Raw genomic sequence first — 24,756 nt, forward strand, 5'->3', positions numbered from 1 at the left:
TTGTTAGCGGTGGCGGCAGTAGTAGTGATAGTAACAGTGAGTCGTTCAGGTGAGTCGTTCAGGTTAGTGTTAATTAAGCATAGCGCTGGAGGAGCTCACATCGCAGGGGGCGCAATAGGCTAATATTTCCGTACAACGTGGTCAGTTTCAATACGGTGGAGTATACAACCGGATCATTAATTGTGTTTCAATGCAGATGTGTAAAGGCAGATGTGGCCGGCGTGCGTACGGGAGCCGGTGGTCTGCGCGGCGGCGGCTGCGCATTGTGGGGTGCCGCTTATCACTCCATTCACCGCCGGCTAAATTACGAGCCAAAGTTGTGTGATTTCCTGTGCATGTTCGTGAATACTCTCGAGGCAAATGACAAAAACGAGCCCATACTGGGAAATTATATGTGTCTCAATATATTTTTATGTCGTCGATCTGTCCGGCTGGCTATTCGCTTCTCTATGCTATTTTATTTCCCTTTTCTAGGTTTATAGCGTCCAGCTCGCCATGTCCCCCCAGCTATCAAGTGCTATAGTTCTTTTCCCCAGTATTTCTTAGCCCCGCCACGCCTGTGTGTTCCTCCGCATCGTCTTGCCGGCGTGCCCCGCGTGCCTGCCCGCCCGGCGCCTCCCCGCCCGGCGTACTGGTGGCCGCCTCGCTGCTTCTTGACACTCATTAATCCCTGTCACCACTTGATCGTATCGTGTTGATGCGTAGAAATTACCTGAACATCATGTTGATGTATTGCATTTCATGCATGATATATTTCGTGTGCCTGGAAGTGGTATTCATTTAAAATATATATTACACGAAAAGGGCGCCTGTTCTCCAAGATATTTGACCCCAGGACCTTGTATGCTCGCTATGCTCCGCCAAGTCTTTGTGGGCGTAGAAACCTGCGACATATAATAAATGTTATCAGCGGAGGAAACACACACGTGCTTCTTGCACGTGTGTATATATATATATATATATATATATATATATATATATATATATATATATATATATATATATATATATATATATATATATATATATATATATATATATATATATATATATATATATATATGAACTAGACGGTCGTTTTGTAGGTGCGTTCAACGTCCTCAATTATTTTCGTTTGTCTGCGCAGTCAATATTTTCAGTTTTGTTCAACTTTCAATTTTCTACAGTTTAGTAATTCTCATCAATTTTTCGTTCCGTTTTTTCGGCGGTGTTCGCGTTTATTTTCTTTTTTCTTGGCCCGGCGTTCCTCTCGACATTCCCTGCCTTCGGTAATCCTGGACATTCATCTGTGGCGGTTTTTGGCCCCGCGGGTCAGGCCGGTCTGGACTTTGCCTCTATAATCCTGTGAGGCGATTATTCCTAAATGAGTGAGTTACTGCTTGTGATTGGCTTGTCGTTATCTGCACTTCCAATATGGTGACTCGCACGGGGGATGATGCGCCTTATGGAGCACATTCTGCTTTAGCATTTTGAGATCATCCGAGCTTTATGTTTGATTTGCTCTTAAACTTTTAGAGGCGTGCAAGTGTAAGTCATTGGCGGGAGGGCTGGGCGGCTGGGGCGGAAAATGCGAGTTGCTAAGCCAAAGTACCGAAAAGTAGCTAAAGTGTGAGTCAGGCCGGTGACCTCAGCCCCGGCAACACTGGATTCGGGAAGAACGGAAGGCAGCCACCAAACGGCCAAACAGTAATGAAATCAATAGTAGCATCGAAGCCAGTTAGACCTGTTTGGGGCCCTAAGGCTTGGCCAAATTCTAAACATTGTGTGATAAAGGAAGAAACGAGAACGATGCATGTATGAGTTGAAACATTTATATATGATGAGAGAGGTTTGCGTCTGGTTGGCTTTGAAGGCAGGGATCCATCCCCGGCCAGTAGGTATGTCTTCTTGTGCGGGGTGAGGGAGGGGCGGTGGAGGCGAGGTGAGAGAGAGAGGACGTGGGAGGGAGGGAGGGAGAGGCGGCAAGGGAAAGGGAGGAGAGTTCAGATTATTGTAGAAACCATACGCTTGTTGCTCAGCTCTGGGCGGTCGGCGGTGGTATTGTGACTGTATGAAATGGGCAGAAATTTTCAAAAACAAATAAAACCTTTTGCGGCGAGGAGGCGTTGCCGGGCCGCTGCGGTGCTGACGGCCAGACCAGGTCCAGACGGCGGCAGGAAGTACCGCTGCCGCCCGCCGCCCAGCATGGCCTACCCCTGCCCAGCCCTGCCCCGGCCCTGTCCCCCGGCGCCGCCCTGGACGCTGCCTGGGTGCTCACTGAGGGCCGCCGTAGAGCGTCTGTGCGGGCCCTTATGAGGGTCCAGGAGGCCTCGGGGCCGCAAGGGGCCGCTGGGCCTCACCCTCCGCGGGGCAAAGTACTCCATGTATGATTAATCAATACGGCCGCGCATGATCTCAGGCCGCCGCTTCCACATCACTGGTGTGCTCCATAAGGCACTGGAATTACTGCTTTTTTTATAACGTAACTATATTAATACGGAAACCTGATCGGCATACACTTTCCGCCGCGCAGCAGCTCGTAGGACGCCAATTAACGTTATTTGGACTTGCGGTGATCTGTCATGCATTTTGCCCCGCCGTTGCCTGCTTCCAATGAGGGCGAATGGCCGTGCACTCATTACATGGCCAGTCGTTTAGCAATTTGGGTTTGTGTCATGAGTTTTTATTTATATTTTCTGCGGCGATGGGAAAGTGGATAACCGCATGATCGATAATTATGACGATGAAGCAGCGTCACCGGCAGCCTCTCTCTGCCTAGTCGACGGTCTGACTTCGCATGCATTTGACGTGGCGGAGACACTTCCAAGTTCACTACCCAAAGAAAACAAGACAAAAGAATGCCGTAGGAACTGGAGCTGCTAACCAATTATAAAACACAATTACAAATCAAGCTAGTTTTCCTTTCTTTTCACATTTCCCCCCACACCGACAAGCTTATACTGAAGGAAATGAAGGCTTGCGTAACACTGCCATCACGAGTTATCCTTAGACAATGCGTAACACCGCTTGAGGAACACAGAACACAACACCCACGGAGGGACACACACACCGGAGGGAGAGGCGATCGTCATGCACAGACAGAACACACACACGGGGACGTTACATCAGGCTTTGGACCTACCGAGGAATGTTCACAGGGTCAGAAGGCAGGGGAGGTGTAGGCGGCGTGGGCGTGGGCGGCGGCGTGGGCGGGAGAGTGTGGTGGAGCTGGCTGGTCTTGTGTTGACGACTGACTACTGCCATCACACCCGCTGTTCCCAGCCACCACAGTAACATGATAGAGTTGCTCCGGGCTCCCTCCCTCGCTCCCCTCGCTCTGTGGGTGCATATCTATATATCTATATATTTATATGTATCCATCTCTCTCTCTCTCTCTCTCTCTCTCTCTCTCTCTCTCTCTCTCTCTCTCTCTCTCTCTCTCTCTCTCTCTCGTCCCCTCTCTCTTTTTCCCCCTCTCATCCGCTCTTTTCCTGTTTCTTTTACTACGCGTGTATTTGTCATTTTGCTCGTTTATGAATGAACCGCAGGCGTGTCCACTCTATACATTTTGTTAGTTATTGACATGCACGATTCTCTTCGGCCGAAATTAATTATTATTCGGGTAAATATGTGGATTTGCTGCTTGTAAATAACCGATCTGATCGATGACGGCAGGAAGTGTGCCAGGGTTCCGTCATGTGCCCGCCCTCCTCACCACGTGCTCTGTGTGTGTGTGTGTGTGTGTGTGTGTGTGTGTGTGTGTGTGTTGGTTCTTATTCTTACCTGCACATGTTATTGGTATATATGAATTGATTCTTGATTGTTATTTAAGTAATTTATATTTTTTTTATTTATGTTTTCTTTTTTATTTGAATATATAAATGTGTATGTATTTCTCTAGCCGCGTGTCTTATGGAACTTTATACACACACACATACACACACACACACACACACACACACACACACACACACACACACACACACACACACACACACACACACACACACACACACACACACACACACACACACACACACGGGGTAATCCTGCAACAACAGTTCTTTTCCTGGATATCTACGGTAATATTTTTCACGGTAAAGCTGTGGGATTACTTCTAAGTCTTGCAGTGGTTATCTGTCTTCTTAGAAATTACCTGGAAACGGCGGATACATAATTAGGTGGTTGAAAGGCATGTGTTGGTAAACGTACTGTAATTATATATTTTTTTAGTGATTAAGGAAGCAGATACAAGGCAAAGTTAATTCTACAAATATAACAAAATAATATTCCGAAAACGGCTAAGCATATCAAGTATATATTTTATGATTATTGTAACAGATCAAGGGGCAAATAAATATATGCAAAAAGCTACAAAGATAAGATAAGAATATTACCAAAACGATCGTCAAATTTAGCTCCAGGTACAGGGTATGTATTTGAAGGCTTTTACGATTAAGAAAACGTACCAAATGGAAAGAAATAAAACTCCTTCAAAGATAACACAAGAATATACCAAAAACAATCAGAAAAAAATGCTCCTTCAAAGACAACACAAGAATATACCAAAAACAATCAGAAAAAAATGCTCCTTCAAAGACAACACAAGAATATACCAAAAACAATCAGAAAAAAATGCTCCTTCAAAGACAACACAAGAATATACCAAAAACAATCAGAAAAAAATGCTCCTTCAAAGATAACACAAGAATATACCAAAAACAATCAGAAAAAAATGCTCCTTCAAAGACAACACAAGAATATACCAAAAACAATCAGAAAAAAATGCTCCTTCAAAGACAACACAAGAATATACCAAAAACAATCAGAAAAAAATGCTCCTTCAAAGATAACACAAGAATATACCAAAAACAATCAGAAAAAAATGCTCCTTCAAAGACAACACAAGAATATACCAAAAACAATCAGAAAAAAATGCTCCTTCAAAGATAACACAAGAATATACCAAAAACAATCAGAAAAAAATGCTCCTTCAAAGATAACACAAGAATATACCAAAAACAATCAAATTTAGTTCTCGGTGTTCTGTATTTTGATAGTGTTAGTGCATCACCGGCTTCGTTACTCCTTCCTGCCTGCATCTCGGCACCTTTGGGTCTTGATGCCCGTCGTCGCCACCCCACGGCCCTCATTTATTAACTCATTAGAGGACTCCTGCGCTGCCTAATATTGTAATGTTCATAGACGTTATTAATGATTGTTAATAATTAGTAATTGCTAATTCTAGGCTTCATGTGGAAAATTATAAGGTATTATTCGGTTTACAACAGATGGAATATGGCCACGGAGTATAATTTTAATAGTTCACACCGCGCGATCACCCAACGGTATAATTCTATTGGAGTTAAATAGAGATAATATAGGAACTATAGATTGTGTGTGGGGTGGGAAAGTGGTGCAGGAGTACTGTGTGTGTGTGTGTGTGTGTGTGTGTGTGTGTGTGTGTGTGTGTGTGTGTGCGCCCAGTAATACAGAGTTGGGCTGGTGAATGGGATTGGTTTGTACGGAGTTTATATTGATGGCCAAGATAGAGCTACAGAGCAGTGATTCCTTGTCTAAACACCGACCACGTAAAGGAAAACTGGAGACATTTGTTTTGCTAATTTCCGATAAGAGTAGAAATCTGATCATCATGAATCAAGCAACAGCAAAATAAACAAAACAAAAGACAGAGTCAAGACTCAAGACTTGGCCTTCGGTGGCCGCAGCGAAACTTACAACTAGAAAATCCGTCACGACTAAGAAGCGGCGATATATTTTTATCTATCCATATATATATATATGTATATATATATATATATATATATATATATATATATATATATATATATATATATATATATATATATATATCCACTCATAAGAGGGGAAACTGCATTGGGAATAAAAAATCACATATGTATACCATAAGGAAACGAAGCGGTGAACTACACAAAAGGAACAAAATATAATTTTATCATGTTGTTTTTCTTGTTTGACGTGTACATAATGACTGACATGTTCAAGAATATCATCAAGATACGCGGCCATCCAGGCGGCTTAAGATCCCGCTCCGGGGAACACGATCCCATGCGGATGCTGCACCAACACGGCGGCGCCGCGCCCCCTTCCCGCCTCCACGCCATACACACATACACGTTTGTGCTTAGTTTCGGTGCCTAAAATCTAATGAATAATAATTCTGCAATTTGCAGCAAAACAGTAATTTTTTATCGTTTAGTTTTCCCTGCATTACACATTTTTACATTCCGTTTATTTGCAAATGGATTTTGTTATGTAATTTTAGTTTTGATTTGTTGTGCGGCCTGAATAACGCTTCATTAGTGCCTTTCCATAAACTCTTTGAATGTACTTTGCAAAAATTTTACCGATATTTTTGGGTTTACTAATTTCGTTTAGGACAGCTTTCAGGTTGATGCCTTTCAATAGTTTTGCCATTTTAGCCTCTTGGTGTTGTTATATATATATATATATATATATATATATATATATATATATATATATATATATATATATATATATATATATATATATATATATATATATATATATATATATATATATATATATGTATATATATATATATATATATATATATCTATATATATATATATATATATATATATATATATATCTATAAAAAGAGAAACTCGTTTGTGTGTGTGTGTGTGTGTGTGTGTGTGTGTGTGTGTGTGTGTGTGTGTGTGTGTGTGTGCTTGTCTATGCTTTTGTGTTTATTGTCATGAGTTCTCGTGCGGACTTACACACACCAAGTGTCATACTCTTCCACCCTCAAAGTGGCCTCGTCTCGCCTCCCCAGGTGACCGCTGGGTATGGAGCAGCCAGCGGGAGAACCGTCAGGCGTCCCCGCCACCGATCTTCCTTCCCTTCATGCCACCATTTCTGCGGCGGGAGCTTGGGCGGCAGCTCGCCTCGGCGGCGTCCCCTACAGGTCAGCTCAGGAGGCCGGCAGGAACTGAGCCTCCACCTGTGAAAGAGGAACGTGTGGCTACACCCTTACTGGCAGGCCCGCGAGGCGTGCCCCAAGACGCCCTCGTGGTCCGTCCTCTTCCCCTCGACATCTCCAAGCTGCCTTTAGAATCCTCACAGGCGGAGGCGCTCCTGAACGTCTATGCGCCGAACAACCAGGTCTTCCCCTCTAGCGGCCAACACTTGGAGCCAACCCTGCCAGGGGAGAGTCACCTCGTCACGCTGCCCCTGGAGCCCGGCACGCCCTCCCACCAGACCAAGGTAAGGTGTTGGTGTCTCCTGGTATGCCTTGACCTCACCTTACATCACCTTATCTCATCTTGACGCACCTAACCTCACCTCATTTCTTACCTCACGTAACTCTACCTCATCTCAGAATACTTCACGATGACAAGATAGCATGACTACAAGAAGACGAGACATGAAGCATTCTTAGTTGTACCTTACGCCTCACTTCACGGTAGGCCTACCTTTGTAACACGACTTCAGAGTTTGATCATAGTTGTTATATGTTACCTTCAGGATTCTAGTTGCATATCAGAGCCTCGATTAACTGATTCGCCATTCAGCAGTATGACAAGACAGATAATTATAATCGTTCACCAGGAAGTTTGACGGTTCTCAGACTATTGACTCATTTGTTACATGTATTTTTAAATACACAATCAAATCAAGGGACACAAACTCATATTCCTGTTTGGGATATTCAGACTCGCCGCGTTCAGAAATGTCGTTGTATAAAAGTGAAGAACAACAAAAAATAAACAGTATATATCCTTGAGCGATTGCGCCGGAGAGGAAAGTCATAAAACTATAGAAATACGTATCTTTTTCTTCATTCTTTCTCACTTAATTTTTCAATGCAATCTTTCTAGCTGACACTTTTATTTACGCACTGCCATACTAAAATCCTATCATATGATTTTTGTTCTACTTTTACCCTTAATTTTGATATTCCTATTTGTATATTGAATTGTCATTTGAATATTGTATTATCCTCGGGATGCGTCTCGCCTAGGAATAAGTGCATTAAGAGCAGGAGTTGTGTCTTCCCAGCGCCATGTTAGGCCGGAGTGAGGAAGATTAATGGCCGGCGGGGCGCGATCCTCAGCCTGCCGAGAGTCACTAGCTCGCCCTCGGCAGGTTGTTGGGGCTGGGGTGCTCAGTGCGCCGTTGTGGTTTAGCTAACGATAGCGTCTTCTACAACAGCATTTCTTTATGATGTGTGATAGTGTGGTCTTATCGTTTACCAATCTGGTCCCTACTATAGTAATGATCATCATGATCATGAGATATCTATCTATATATATATATATATATATATATATATATATATATATATATATCTATATATATATATATATATATATATATATATATATATATATATTGCTCGGCGAACAATGCAAGTTGAATTAATTCGACAACGGAAAGTTTGGTCAACAACATCAAAAATTCACATACAGTGTATCAATTTTTTGTCTGATCCAACCACATGTGCTACGCGTCTCTATACCCACACACCGCCACCTGACCGGCCAGGTGACTTTGAAACCATGATAATGCTATATATATATATATATATATATATATATATATATATATATATATATATATATATATATATATATATATATATATATATATATATATATATATATATATATATATATATATATATATATATATATATATATATATATATATATATATATATATATATATATATATATATATATATATATATATATATATATATATATATATATATATATATATATATATATATACACACACACACACACACACACACACACACACACACACACACATATAAGGGGGTGATTATTATTTTTTTAATACCACATGTTATTTTCTTCATCGCCCTGCACAGGCAGGTCACGTCGAGGCGCTCGTATCCACGCCAGACATCTCTCTGCTGCCCCTGCAGGGCCCGGCGTCCTCAGCGTCCTTCAGCCCCGCCGCCTTCGGGGAGGTGAGTGTGTCTGGCCCGGAGGTCGCGGCGGCGACATCCCCAACTTCCAGGGACGAGCTGGTATTCCCGCTGAAGACCGGCAAGCAGGCGACCCTCAGGTGAGTCTTGTGGGGTTTGTTGTCATATGTGCAATGCCCTGGCACACACACGGGGCTCCCCCTGTGATGTGTTGCCGTAGAAGTTAAACTAACATAAGCAGTTAGTAGAATAGTTACAGAGATAACTTTGTAGTTACACTTACATAAATATATATATATATATATATATATATATATATATATATATATATATATATATATATATATATATATATATATATATATATATATATATATATATATATATATATATATATATATATATATATATATATATATATATATATATATATATATATATATATATATATATATATATATATATATATATATATATATATATATATATATATATATATATATATATATATATATATATATATATATATATATATATATATATATATATATATATATATATATATATATATATATATATATATATATATATATATATATATATATATATATATATATATGTTTGTATTCATTTATTTAGTTTCCTATTTATTTACGTATTTGTTTATATTATAATTTTCATTTGCACATGCATACGTAACGCACACACGTACATACACGCACATTACACACTCTGAGTGTGAATAAGGTAGTTACCGCGCCCTGGAGAGGCGTCTAGGAAGAAAGGACTAGACTTAAGGCGGCCCGCCACCTTCTGGCTGTAGCACCTAATTCTGATTAAGTTCCTCCAGCATCGGACACCCTCTGAGCAGCATGTGCATGCGTCTAGAGTTAGGTTCACACCGTCATGAGCGGACTAAGTAACAGTTTGTCCCGCGCCAGAACGGCCCCGCCGCCCAGCTCTACGCCGGTCCCCTTCCGAATCTTCTTGAGAGACTTCAGCGGCCTCGACGCCTCACCGTTCATTAGCGGCGAGAAGCTGGGGGACGAGCGCTTTCTGAAGACCTTCGAGGCGCTACGGAAGGAAACCTTGACCCAGCACTCAAAGGAGATTAACCTGGCCTTCCAGAACCTCCGGCAACTTTCTGAGGAGCACAACGATCTTCAAGATGATGATCGCATGGTGTTCCCGAAGTTGCCCAACAGCCAGAGCTTCCAGTCCAGCAAGACGGCGCTTACACTCGTAGAGCCGCCGCAATTCGGCGACAACGACAAAAGCTTAGGGTCACGGGTATCCTTTTCTCTTCCAGCCCTGCATCCACAGATAAACACAGCCGCCTTAACAGCCGCCTCGCCGAGGCTTGATGTAGCCTTGCCTGACCATACACTAGACACACACACTGAAAACTCATTGACGATGGTCTTCAAGGAACCCAGGGCTCAGAGGGAGGGCAGACGGGTGCCTCCTCACGCGTGGCTGTGGCCGGGGGAGGCGCCGAGACGTGGAGGACCTCAGCACTTCGACCAGCCCTCCGTCCATGCCCTCTAACACACACACACGCACACACACAGACACACACACACACACACACACACACACACACACACACACACACACACACACACCGTCATGTCACAAAATCATCGTAGTTTTCATCGCCTTCCTTCCATGGTCTTAAGCTGCAAACTAGAGTTAGCAAAGTCTCGGGTACCTCTAGATCTCCGTGGTGCGTCCGTAGCCGTAGTAAGGTAGACACTAACCTGTTAAGTAGCGTTGGAGTTGTGTAATTTATTGTAGGTTTACGCTAGCTTTAGTTAACATTAAGCATTACTATTTTTTCCCATGTTATATTTATCAGGAATACTTTGCCTTAGATATTTCTGTTCAATTTTGTTATAAGATTTTTTTTGCCTACTTAGTATCGTCCGCTAATGATGTCCGCCGCCCATCGCAATGTTGTTCGCTCTATTGGCTTTCTTCGGCCTTTCTCTTACTAGCATTCCCTCGGTGTCGGCGGTAACCCTTGACCTCTTGTACTGGGGGCTCATGATGGCTTCCTTGCTGGCGTTTTCTTTTTCTCTCTTCCTCCGCTTAACTTCTCTCATGCGTTGTTTGTTACTCTAGCGACGGTGAGGGTGAACGGATTATGAAAATATAGTAACGTTAATCATACTTTTCCTCCCGTTCAACTACTCTTGTACGTTGCCTGTTACTCTAGCGACGGTGAAGGTGAACGGATTATCAAAATATAGTAACGTTAATCATACTTTTCCTCCCGTTCAACTACTCTCGTACGTTGCCTGTTACTCTAGCGACGGTGAAGGTGAACGGATGATCAAAATATAGTAACGGTAATCATTCTTTTCCCTCCGTTCAACTACTCTCGTACGTTGTCTGTTACTCAATATGGCAAAGGTGAGGGTGAATGGACGATCGAAATACAGTAACGTTAATAATAATGATGACGTAGTTTGCTCTTACATGGACGCGAAATAGATACGAGAGCGAGAGGCGTAAATGTTTTGTGTTTATAATTACAAATAATATGTGTTCAGTCAAAAAATCCTCAATATTGTCTGAGGATTTTTGTGTATCCAATAATTCTCTCGTATTATGCTGTAGTATATAAAAAAAATCATATATATATTTCGCATTTCTTTCGCTGTGTACTTATGTATCGAATTTCCTTAGAGAGAGAGGTGAAAAAAATATGCATAGGTATGAATACATGAAATAAAACTTACCGTACGCTAATGTATTAATATGATTCATGCCTTGCTATGCCGCTGCTGCTGTGTGATGTAGAATGCTGTGGCGTGGAGGGAGCATCAGCCAGCAGGAGAGGTTTTAGGAGGCTGTGAGGCTGGTAGGTATATGCCGTCGCGACACAGCCAAAGAGATCTGGGCCGGTATTAATAATCTTAGGACTCCTTTTAAAATGGTTGCTAGAAGCTGTTTTCCTTCTAGCTTCTATTATGAAATGCGGTTGCTGAGTGCTGTACCGTTAGAATGCTGTATCAGGGAGGGGAAAGCAACATCCAGAGGGGTAAGTTTGACTAGTTCAGGGCAGCGAGACACAGCATAAATCTAACCGTTGAGATACAGTTAAATATATGGGTTACAATTTGCGGCCGCTGTGTGCTGTGCCGCTGATATCCTGTGAAAGGGTAAGAGTCACAGCTTGTAGGAGGGGAAGGTTAGACTAAGCTATAAGACTGATCGGTCCGGCGTGACACAGGTAATACGGTCGGTGTAAGGAAGGCTGTTGTGTGCTGTGGCGTGGAAATGCTGTGGCAGGGTAAGAGTCACAGTTACTGATAGCCATACAGACAGAAAGACAAGACAGAATCCATATAGACAGATTCAGAAAGAGACACAGGGTACTGACAGACAGAAAAGACACACAGACAGACAGAGACAGACAAAACAGAGCCCCAGATAGATAGTTTATAGCTCTAAGGCAGTCTTGGATCGGCGTGACACAGCTACTAAGGAAGGTTTGAATAAGGCTGCTGTGTGCTGTGCTGCGAAAATTCTGTGGCAGAGTAGGAGTCACAGCTTGTAAGAGATAAATGGTAGAATAGTAAGGGTGACTTATTTCTACGACCCAGTTAATAAGGTTGAAGAAGGTTTGCTGTGTGCTGTGCCGCTGAATCGTTGTGCTGCACTAGGAGTTGGAGCCCCAGTACTAGGCTAGGCTTTGCTCTGTGTAAGACTCGTTTGGTCTAGCGTAACACAGCTAATGAGGGATGTTTAAATAAGCTTGCTGTGTGCTGTGCCGCTGAAACGCTGTGCTGCATCAGGAGTTGGAGCCCCTGGTACACACGGGGCGTCTGCTAGTCTTTGCTCTGTGTAAGACTCGTTTGGTCTAGCGTAACACAGCTAATGAGGTATGTTTAAATAAGCTTGCTGTGTGCTGTGTCCGGGAACGCTGTGCACATGAGGGCGAGGCCAGGCTTGGCTCTGTGTAAGGCTGTTTGGGGGCGGCGTAACGCGGCTAAACAGATCGACTATAATCTGTGTCTCGCTGGCGCTGCAGATCAAAAAGCAACATTAATGTCCGCTGATGGCCAACAAAAAGTGGTCTGACAAGTGGAAAATGGCCAAGAACAGAAGGAAAATTTAAGTGTGGCAGCGTTTATGGCGTGTATCGGGCACCGCCACTGATGTCCCCGGTGAGGCAGGCCGCGCCCCGGGGATGGTGGCGGCGTGAGCGGAAAAATCAGCCAGGTACTTGCCCCCGCGACACACAGGAATATGTATCTTTTGTGGCTGTCATGATTACCTGATTGAGAGGGATTGAGAGAGGGAGCGAGAGGGAGGGGTGGCTGGATAGATAGAGATAGATACAAATAGACGGACAGACCAGACTCGAATCAAAACACAGACTTACAGACGCTCGGGACAGACAGAAATATGAAAGATAAGACAGAAACCAAGATAGACAGACATTTAAATAAACAAATATGATCCGAAGACAAACAGACAGCCAATACTGATAGCCATACAGGCAGAAAGACAAGACATGATCCATATAGACAGCTTCTGAAAGAGAAACATTAAGACCGACAGACAGAAAAGGCACACAGACAAGATTGATCCCACGATAGACAGAGGTGAAAAGAAACCTCAGACAGACAAAATCAGATAGTAGGACAGATAGGGAAAACAGACCGGCAGACAGACAGACAAACAGACAGACAGACAGACCTCCCTCGTCATACCCCGCCGCCGTAACAAAATAATGAGGGTCCTAAGTTAGGGAAGTCCTCTTTGGTTAAATATTTATTAGTTTTTTATTCACTGACGCCAAGGGGAAGGAAGTACACAGCCTCGGCGGACTGAATCACAAGCACTCTCTCTCTCTCTCTCTCTCTCTCTCTCTCTCTCTCTCTCTCTCTCTCTCTCTCTCTCTCTCTCTCTCTCTCTCTCTCTCTCTCTCTCTCTCTCTCTCTCTCTCTCTCTCTCTCTCTCTCTCTCTCTCTCTCTCTCTCTCTCTCTCTCTCTCTCTCTCTCTCTCTCTCTCTCTCTCTGTTCATCTCTTTATCTATATCCCGCTTTGATATACGAGATCTAAAAGGAAATGGAAAGTAATGGGTTCCGATCGCCTTCTCGACTCTCCTTCTTTCTCATTGATGATCTGCTTATTTCCTCTCCTATCCTAAACCTACTACGATATATGAGAACTAATAGAAAGCAGTGGGTTCCAGTACCTTTCTTCACTCTCTTTCTCTCTCTCTCTCTGATTATCTATTTATATATTCTAAACCTACTGCTATATGCGAGATCTGATATGTAATGGGTTCCGATCGCCTTCGTCAGTAGCTTCAGGCTCTGCGGAAGGATGCAAGTCAGGCGGATGGGTGTTAATGGCTGTCAGTCTCACGGTGAAGGCGGCAAGCAGACCCGGCTAGGGGGCGCCCAGGCACGAATGACCAAAAAAGAAGTTTTTCCCAATAGGTAGTGGCGGTGTGGTCACCTCCACCCTTGCATGACGGGTCAGGCAGGAACAGGGTGGCTGCTCCCCTGCCATCCCGCCCCGCCCCACCACCACCACCACCGCCACCAGTCAGTCTTCATATGGAACACCTCCCAAGCCCTTCAGTTTTCAAGGTAATGGTATGTTTCTTGTTATGTTTATGTATGATTTATGGTTATTCGTTGTGTTGGTCGTTACTTTGTCGCGAGAAAAGTCCAGAATTTTCTCGTAATCTTGTTTTTCCGTCAATCTTCATACGGAGCACCATCCAAAGCCCTTCAGTTTTCAGAGTAATGCTTTGTTTGTGGTTATGTTTATGTGTGATTTACTATTTATTCGTTGTGTCTCTCGTTACTGCGTCGCTGGAAAAGTCTAGAGTTTTTTCGTAATCTGCTTCGGGGCCTTGAGCCGCTCGCGTAATGATGTGACAATAAGCCATCCAGTTTTCAAGGTAATTCTTCATCTGTGGCGGCGTATACATGTATTTCATCACCTATTCGTTGTATAAGCTTCGTTACTCTGCCTCGGGATACACATGCAGTTCGTAACCTTCAATGTCCGGTGTTTCAAGCCCCCGATGAAATGTTGTGGAAAAAAAATGCCGCTTCGTTTGATTATAACCGCGTTTGATCAAGAATTAGAGAAAAGTTCAGTAACTTCATAATGTCACGTTGCTGACCGGCGTTTCCGAGGCGTCTATAAATTAAGAACACGAAACTTATGAAGTGTGTGTGATCATCGTGTAACTTGGCGAAGCGATAAAGCATTTAGCCGTCAGTGGGTGCCTCGAGGACCACCAAGTTGCAAAGGTCGGGATGAATAATCGAGACCATGCGGCTAACGAAGGAGGGGACGACGCGACGATGGGTGACGTGTCTAGTGGGGGCGGGTAGGAACTTCACTCCCTTGTGGTGACTTCCTCCTTCAGGGTAGTGAGGGAAGACAAGAAACACCTGCACAGCATCTACACGGCGGCTCACTGCGGTTCCTTAAGAGAGAAGCTCGCGGTAAACTATTTTCGAACCGTTCCTCACGAATACCACTCGGGTCAGAGATTCGAAGCAGTTTATCAGCGCTCGCCTCAGTAGGACGCTAGCTACCCCAGAGATCACGCTGTGTTTAACTGTGCCCGGGATATACTATAACGTGACGGAGGCGCCGCGGAAGTGACCTGTAGTGGCTGACGAAGGGTGACGGTGGAGGAGCAGCGGGCAGCGGACAGCGGGCAGCCAACGTCCAGGAGGTAACTCGTCATAAGGTCTATATGCTGTGACGTTGATTCTCTAAGAGGTTCATTAATTATATATGTTTTCTTACCTCGCATTACTTCCCTCTTCTGCCTTCCGTGTGTTACTAATATCCATCTGTGTATTTGCTCATGGCCCAGCCCCGTGCATACCTCATACCCTAGCTGTAATTGTTTTCACTGAGCTGGTTGTCATGAGTTTATTTTTCACCCCATCTCTGCACTCCCTCACGTTTCTTCGTTATCTCGGGGTGCAAGTACAGCCGCTAGCATTGTCTTTACGTATTACTCTATTCGGCTTGGTATTATTTCGATAGATTTCACTTCAAGACGCGAATATTCTGAGCCTTCCTGACCACTTTCGTCTCATGCTTCATACTGCCACCTAAATCGTTTCCACCGCTTGCCCTTTTGTCTCAAGTTTCTGTGTTGTTGTGGCAGTTATGATAAGTTTAATGGAAAGTTGCAGTGCATATCGATGGAACCTGTACGATGGTGAATGACTAGCTGTGTTTATTTTTTTTCGCCTACGAGTAATTTTTTTGACGTCAGCGAGTCTTATTGTTTATCGGTTGGATGCCCGTTCCTTATTTTTTTCCCTGCAGGAGCTATGTCCCAAACATGCTCTTTTATGCCGTTTTTCATATCAGGAAAGGGGACTATGTATCTTTTTTCTCCTTGCCAAGAACAACAAACACACATTGAGGGATTGGCCATTACCGCAGCCAGACCGCCGCGCTGTAAACACACAGGGCTTGCACTGCCGCGGCATTGCTAAATATTGACCCTCACTCATATTTTTGCGCTGGTGTCGTTCAGATCAGCCCAATACATTCATCACTACACGCCGGAGTGGTCCTCATTGTGCCGGGCCGTGCAGGCCGCCGAGGCTGGACTTAGCCAGAGTTCACCCCGACGCCAGAGATTTATTAAGAAAAATTATATTCCTCGTAAGGAACGGAAACCTGGAGCGTTCGTTTATGTTATTCTATGAAATGAAATGCACAGTTATGTAATGAATAAGAAAACGGCATATGAAACTGGAGAATATTCAAATGTATAAGACGATAAATGTTTTTTAAATTAAAAAATGACAATGGTTATCACCTATATTCTGAAAAGAGGAGAACAGATAAACAAAAACAGTGACAGGTGGGAAATGACTGATATAACAAGTCCCAGGGGGAGGATACTCACCAGATGATGTGGCTAAATATTAATATATATGGAACATTTAAACTGAGACTAAAGAACTATTGATACAAGGCAGACATGTTTGGAAGCATTACAGAGAAGCCTGTGCCCCATGATCCACAGGTTAACAGGAATGATACAGGTGGCTGCGGCAGGTGATGATTTTATATATATATATATATATATATATATATATATATATATATATATATATATATATATATATATATATATATATATATACATACATATACATACAAATATTGGTTGGGATATATAATAAATATTGCTTCTCGTCTGCAAGTTATCTCTTAAGACGTTACACTACAATAACTTTCTTGAGACCATCCAGCGAGTATTGTCATCGATATCATTGTCACATAGTATTCCATCTTGGTGAATTACAGCGGGAAGTCTTGCGTCATGATTTTTCTGATAATGACGATGATGACAACATTTTTATCAACTCTCCGTCAGAATAACATTTTAGCGAGGAATTAAACACGGTGGCTAGTTTGATAATATTTACATACATCGAAACTAGAAACGCAAGGCAAGACGTTATGCCAAGGAGTCGGCGACGGAGAGAGAGTAGACGAAGCGCCTTCATGAAATTGATAAAATAGGCGTCGTCAATAATTACCTTCCTCTTTGTGAAGGTTAAGTAGAAGCTTCGCTGACCTTTAGGTGTCGTGAGGCTTCATAAGCAGGGAGGGAGAGAGAGAAAGAAAGGGAGAGGGAGGGGGAGACAGAGGGAGAATGAAAGGAAGGAAGAAAGGAGAAGGAGGTGAACGAAAAGAAGAAAGAAAAGGAGACAGAGAAGGAGAAACAGGAGAAAGAAATAGAATAGAAAAAATAGTAAGAGAAGGAGAAAAAGGAGGGGAGAGGAAGATGAAAAGGGAGAGGGAGAGGAAAAGGGAAAGGAAAAAATAATCCTTGACAAAATGGCGCATCTCCGAAATGGGGGGGGGGGGGGGGGGGGGGGGCCTGAAAGCATGGCATGATGAGGATTGTGGTGATGACTGCAGAAAGTTAGGTCACAGACAGTTGTTACGCGTATGGCATGAAGGGTCTTGTCTGTCTGTCTGTGTGTCTGTCTTTCTGTCTCTCTGTTTGTGTGTCTGCCTGTGTGTCTGTCTGTCTGTTTGTCTGCCTGTCTGTGTGTGTGTGTGTGTGTCTGTCTCTGTCGTTGTGTCTGTCTGTTTCTCTGTTTCTCCGTTTTTCCGTTTCTCTCTCTCTCTCTCTCTCTCTCTCTCTCTCTCTCTCTCTCTCTCTCTCTCTCTCTCTCTCTCTCTCTCTCTCTCTCTCTCTCTCTCTCTCTCTCTCTCTCTCTCTCTCTCTCTCTCTCTCTCTCTCTCTCTCTCTCTCTCTCTCTCTCTCTCTCTCTCTCTCTCTCTCTCTCTCTCTCTCTCTCTCTCTCTCTCTCTCGGAAGCTACAGAAGGTGCACACAACTTCAGTTATATTTGTTTACAATATATATATAAAGTCCCCGGCAAAAATAGGGGGAGAGTGATCGCGGATGAAGAGAAAAGGTTAGGCAAAAACTAATCTTTTCCTCAGTGTCTCAGCTCCGGTCCGGTGTCAATCGCTGAAACTCACAGTTTTCAGCGATTTTTTCCTACAAAAGAACGACACTTACCTGGCCTCTTTATAACGGCAACGAAGGTTTTCAGCCACGTTTTTCTGTATTTTTTCCTAATAGCATTACGAAACGCAACGCAAAAAGAGTTTGAGGAAAAAAATGACAGACTAAGTCCCGTGCCGGTAGAAATTTTGGTGAGCCGTTGTGAAAGTGTCGTCAGGGCAGGATGTCAGTCAACACCTATTGTCACATCGCTTCCAAAGGACTCAGCATCAGCGCCCCGCCGAGTCTTGTGTCCCAATGATATCAGAGGCCGAGTAGCATGATGACACCAGACACGCGAGGAGGGCTGAAGCATCGCCTGTCATGCTGAAGTACCGCTGACGTGTGTAGGTTTTCCCTCGCCGACGTGATGCGATATGAACACACTCAGATGGTCTTCCAGGTTTAGGGTGTTAGGTGTATGACTGGAATAGATCACGCGTTGTTTTTATAGCACTGAATAAGGTTTATCTATAGGAGTTCAAAATACGTATAGGGGATGCAGAGAACATTTAGGGATGCATAAGGTGGTGAGAAAGACTTTTAACGGCATGATATGATGTGGAAATCCTCAGATGGTCTTCCTGGTTTCTTTATTAATATGAATGGAATAGAGTAAGCCATATTTTTATTCCATTGGTTATTGCTTACTTTCAATTCTTCAGATTTCGTGTGTGCCGCGGAGGACATGTAGAGACTTGGGTCCATGCTCTTAAAAGTATCGGCCTCCTCTAACGACTATTTTCCAAGGCCATAGAGAAGACTAGCCAAGTTTTCATGCGTGATGTTTTCCCGTCAGAGATGCATAAGTCGGGTAAATCTATCGCCGTGATCACAAAACAGTCCATGAGAATCCCAGGAACTTCTACGAGAGACTTTTCAAATTGCCGAGCAGATGAGCGGATACGTTTAGGAATTCGGGTTTTAAGGTTGTGGTAAATAGGCCGTTAGTTGTGTTATGTTTTCAAGGCGTTCCTCATCACAAGCTAAAAAGAGTCAGCTAGAGAAGTGGCCACGGCGATTGTGTATTGTAGCAGGAAATCCATGTAGGAAAGAATGCTTTTATCTCGATTATAAAAGGAAGTCGAATGTTTTTTTTTTTGTCTAACGTTATTTTTTATCGCTTTTTCTGTATATAAAAAAAACTGTCGACTGTTTCTTTATATCAAACGGCTTTTATTGCGTGTCTTATATATAAAAAGCGTAGATTGTTTCTTCATGTCAAACAATTTTTGTCGCTTGCATATAAAAAAATCGAATGTTTCTTTATATCTAACAGCATTTCTATCACGTATTACCATATCAAATCAAAGTAAAAGAAGCTACACCTTTATCTAAACACCTTATTTTTTGGTCTAAGAAGGGTAATGTTTACTATCGCCTCTCCAGTAAGTAAATTAGAAAATCTGAAGAGTATTTTTTTCACAATTTTCCATTTCTCTACGACTTTCAAAATTCTCGTTAGTGACTGATTTTGGGATGTTCGAAGACTGCTTACGTTGGGCATCATCAACAAATATTTTCCATAGACAAGATAGTGAGTTGATTTATGATTATCTGCCGAGCGAAACATCTTGGCAAAATCAACATACTTTCTACACGCAAAGAACAATGACACACTGATTTTAGCACACTCGCTTCATTTTATTCTAGCCCGTAAAAGCCCTGTCAGATGCAACTCGTAGGTCACAGATAATGGAAAACATGAGGTGTAAATGTGTTGTGCTCATGTGCGGGGGAGCGGGAAGGGAGGGTATGTGTGAGTGTGTGTGTGTGTGTATGGATTGTGTGTAGGGGTGTGTGGGTGTGGGTGAATGTATGTAATAAGTGCGTTTCTCATACACATACAGATGCACGTACGCACTCACACATACACAAGCACGGTATGTTATTGTCCTTAAGAAGCTACGAGGAACCGATAAAAAAAATAATACAGTAATGAATTTAATGAAGTATGAAAATGCTGAAGTGCAGATGAAAGACAGACGATAAGATACTACCTAATAAACATCAATAAATAATAAATAATAAGCCATGAAAGAAGAGTCAGGCACATTTATTTTCATCAATGTTGTTTCTTTTCCGAATATTTTGTGTTATCATATTTTATTTTATTCTCTTCCTCCATCTGATTAATCATTTATCGTGGAATTACCGGCCCATTCTTCTCGTTAATCATCTTCTTTCCTGCTATCATTTATATATTTCTCCGAAGGTCAAAATTCTATTAATCAAAACCATTCCTTTTCCTCAGTCTTAATCATGTCTCATCATATTATCTTTTATCCCCTCAGGTAATTTATTATTAATCACATCATAACCGGATCACTCCATCTTCCGCATCTTTCTGGCGCTCATCAATCATTCCTAACCCGACGTGGCCGCTGCAGATATTGAAGAAGAAGCGATTTGACATGTGGACGCGTGGTTGTCGTGTGTTAGATGGCTCGATATGCCGTCACGCCTGTCTGGTTTGCTTGATCCTGTGACTGACTGACCGAACGGAACTTGTCACAGGAAGATTAGGCGTCGAGATGCTAGAGTTTTTAGTGTGAATAACAAGTATCCATAAATGCATCAGTAATAAGGAATCCATCAAGTCTGTCTGGTTTGCTTGATTCTGTGACTGAGTGATTGACCGAACAGATGAAGCCTTGACGGGGAACTTGTCACACGAAGATTAGGCGAGAAGATGTAAGCAAGAGATGTTTTTCGTGTGGATGTCAAGTATGTATGAATGCATTAGTTATAAGGGAGAGTTTGTGAAGTGAGTGATGCAAGAGATGTAAGCGTGATTTGTGTTTCGTGTCGATGTCAACTACGTATAAATCCATTAGTAATAAGGACGAGTTTGTGAATTGAGTGCTGCATTTGTCAGGTGTGTGTTTGTGTATGAGTGTGTTTATCTCTGTGTGTGTCTGTATGCATGTCTGTCTGTCTTCTTGTCTGTCTGTGTCACCTCCCTCTAGGTTGTCTTGGTACTCTTGAAGTCCATAAAGTAATCAGGGGCGGCGCCGGGTCCTCCGCCGCCGCCACACCTTGCTAGGGCAGGTGAGCCGCGGACATATTTATGGGCATCAATCTGTTACCACTAAAAGCACATGTATGAGGCACCAACTGACACATCAGATGACGGTTCACTTGGCCTCAGATATATTATGCATCACGCCAGCCGAACGACTGTTGCCTGTCATGTTGTGTCCGGCCCGGGCAAGGCGGCCCTAATATATGTCTCTGATTTTCTACACCACTGGCTGAGAGAATTGATGCCGCCAAATAGTGTCAGGCTCGGTGACCCCGACCCGCGGTGATGACCAATGAGCTCTTCACTGCACTACAGGGCCAAGAAACGCAGCATTAAAAGCTTCATACAGTTCTTGGATGTTTTGTGACACGATCAACATCAGTGGCGTGGATGTAGCGGGTCATCCAACTCCGAGGCTCCTGTCATACGTTTCCTCGTTTATTCACTCAGTCAGCCAGGCGAGTCGAGGCAAGAGAAAGGTGGGATGAGGATTGTCGCCTTTTCTGATATAATGTTATTCCTTTAAACCTATTATTATATACCTACATGTGTAGCTGGATATCACTATGATAATAAAACAATGGTAAATGAAAAATGCTATCACCATTATTATCATTATTATTATATTACTATTATTATTATTATTATTATTATTATTATTATTATTATTATTATTATTATTATTATTATTATTATTGTTGTTGTTGTTATGAATATTATGATTATGACTATTATTATTATTATTATTATTATTATTATTATTATTATTATTATTATTATTATTATTATTATTATTAGACTATTGCTAGTAGTAGTAGTAGTAGTAGTAGTAGTTGTAGTAGTATATTAATATTCACTATTATTATGGAATTTGTATAAACTATAATATCATATTTCATCAGCTATCAGAGTGATAACTGAATAATGTTTCATAATACTTCTTGTTTTACACGTTTTACTTTCATGTTATGATATAAAGTCATTATCACTAATATTGTTACTTATATCAGTAATAGTTGTAGCATTAGTGACAATACAAGTAGTGGCATTAGTAGTGGTAGGAGATTTATTAGTAGTTAAAACAATAGTATAGTAGTAGTAGTAGTAGTAGTAGTAGTAGTAGTAGTAGTAGTAGTAGTAGTAGCAGTTGTATTGGCAATAGTAATGGTCGCAGTAGTATTAATAGTAATTAGTTGTTAGTTACTCAGTAATTTAAATCTTTCTTCCTTTTTTTTACTTGTATATTTTAATCGCCTTCCTTCGTCAGGATTTCATGCTTTTTCTCTTTTTTAGCTTGGAAGGCTTAGCATCAAGGAAGTTATCATTTTTAAAAGTTATCACTTATTTTTGCAACGTCTTCACAGAGCGTCGACATGAGTTTATTTTTTCATAAATTACTTTCCCTCTCCTTCCTCCTCCATCACAAAAAGGTAGCAGTAGGCGCACGAGGAGCAGAAGTTATAGCAGCAGTAGCAGTAGCAATGAATCAAGACTAATGACACACTGCTACATTTCTGAAGTAATTCCTGCTTTAAAAAATGCGAATAAACAGTATTTCGTTCATAATTTTCCCTCTCCCTTCCGCGTTTGTTCTTTTCTATCTTATTTTTCTTGAACAATTTGCTACTTTCCTTCATGGTTATTTTCGTGTAGATATATCATTATTTTTTAGCATTATTTTACTACTGTTATGAATGTTATTATTATTATTATTGTAGTAGCCGAAGTAGTAGTAGTTTTTGCATGTATGTGTGCACGTATTGCTGAAAGGAGAAGAAAGGAAAAAAAAGCAATAGATAGTAATAATGATAATGATTATAAAGGCAATGATTTTGATGATAATAACATAAATATTTATACAGATAATAGAGATAATAATGATGATAATAATAAGAATAGTAATAATAAAGATAATAATAATAATAATAATAATAATAATAATAATAATAATAATAATAATAATAATAATAATAATAATAATAAGTATAATATTGGTAATGTTAATGGGGAGGAACAAGAAAAAGAAGCAGATAAGAATAACAATCCATATAATAATAAATAAACAGAAAGAGCAGAAAATAAAACAGCCGCCGCTCCTGTTTCAAGGGTTTTCGTCACTCCGGTTACTCGCCGCTGTAGAGCCCCATTCAGTCATCAATGGTATATAAAGTAGCAAATGAAGAACAGTGTCAGAAAATAATAAACGCTCTCTTGGTAGATAAATCGCTTGTAGTATATCAACTCTAAAACTTACTCATATTACATCAGAGTAAATAATGTGTCGATAGATTCATATCGAACTTAAACATATCGAGACTCCAACCGTCTTATCATGTATCTCACCAAGACTTGCGGTTGGCTTCTGAGATTTCCTACCATCGCATACGTAGAGTCCCGATGTGAGCCTGCTAGAAAAGTTTTATTTACTCGATTTGCTACAGTACTGGTTACGCCATGTGCCCTCCTCGCTACCCGCTTTCTTGCTCTCTTTGCTAACTCTGTCTTCAGCGTCTCATTCTGTTCTTAGTTATTGTGGTGTTGGGGGCCGATAGGAACAGTTGATTTCTCTTTGAAGTTATATTCATTCGATTTCCAACATTACTTGTAACGCCACGTGCCCGCCTCGCTACGGTCTCTTTCCTTTCTCTCCTTGCTAACTGTCTTCAGCATCTCATTCGGTTCTTACATTGAGTGGTGCTGTAGGGCGATAAGAACAGTTGATTTCTCTTTGAAGTTTTATTTTTCAATTTCCAACATTACTGGTAACGCCACGTGTCCGCTTCGCTACCGGCTCTCTCCTTGCTCTCCTTGCAAATTCCCTGTCTTCAGCATCTCATTTCGTTCTTACATATTGTGGTGTTAGGGGGCGATAGGAACAGTTGATTTCTCTTTGAAGTTTTATTTTTCGATTTCCAACATTTCTGGAAACGCCACGTGCCCTCTCCGCTACCGTCTCTCTTGCTTTCCTTGCTAACTCCCTGTCTTCAGCCTCTCATTCCGTCCTTAAATAAAATTGTGCTTGGGGCGATAAGAAGAGTGGATTTCTCTTTCTTGGTGGTTCTGAATTTATCAAGTAATAGTTTTAAGGTGAGCGGTATGCTTGAAATCTTTGATACATAATGATCGGAATAGCCATAGTCTTAAGAATAATTGGGAACTGTATCAAGTATCTAAAGATCTGTTTGTTCCCCCAGCTGCAGAAAAGGAAAAAGAGAAACAATATATATGACCTAACACTAAAAC

General features: G+C 41.8%; 2 protein-coding genes across 10 annotated transcripts in view; both read left to right on the forward strand.

Annotated features, from left to right (window-relative positions):
- The window catches only part of LOC127002192 (uncharacterized), a 118,045-nt gene extending 106,347 nt beyond the window's left edge, over positions 1 to 11,698 (forward strand). For 3 of the 5 annotated variants that reach the window (XR_007755859.1, XR_007755858.1, XR_007755861.1), the window contains 4 exons: positions 6,821 to 7,251; positions 8,885 to 9,084; positions 9,886 to 11,079; positions 11,174 to 11,698. Coding sequence is in view for 1 of the 5 variants with exons in the window: in XM_050867882.1 (XP_050723839.1) it covers positions 6,821 to 7,251; positions 8,885 to 9,084; positions 9,886 to 10,492 (1,238 nt within the window). In the remaining 4 variants the exon portion in view is untranslated. Of the gene's footprint in view, positions 1 to 6,820; positions 7,252 to 8,884; positions 9,085 to 9,885 lie in introns of all 5 variants that reach the window. The other 2 variants (XR_007755860.1, XM_050867882.1) reach the window with 2 other exon arrangements.
- Positions 11,699 to 14,361: 2,663 nt separating this feature from the next.
- LOC127002194 (uncharacterized) overlaps positions 14,362 to 24,756 on the forward strand; it is a 208,380-nt gene continuing 197,985 nt past the window's right edge. For 3 of the 5 annotated variants that reach the window (XR_007755864.1, XR_007755867.1, XM_050867883.1), the window contains exon 1: positions 14,362 to 14,557. Coding sequence is in view for 1 of the 5 variants with exons in the window: in XM_050867883.1 (XP_050723840.1) it covers positions 14,525 to 14,557 (33 nt within the window). In the remaining 4 variants the exon portion in view is untranslated. The remainder of the gene's footprint in view (positions 14,558 to 24,756) is intronic. The other 2 variants (XR_007755863.1, XR_007755862.1) reach the window with 2 other exon arrangements.

The sequence above is a fragment of the Eriocheir sinensis genome, chromosome 22 (genome assembly GCF_024679095.1).
Source record: "Eriocheir sinensis breed Jianghai 21 chromosome 22, ASM2467909v1, whole genome shotgun sequence".
In the NCBI taxonomy this organism is placed as follows: domain Eukaryota; kingdom Metazoa; phylum Arthropoda; class Malacostraca; order Decapoda; family Varunidae; genus Eriocheir; species Eriocheir sinensis.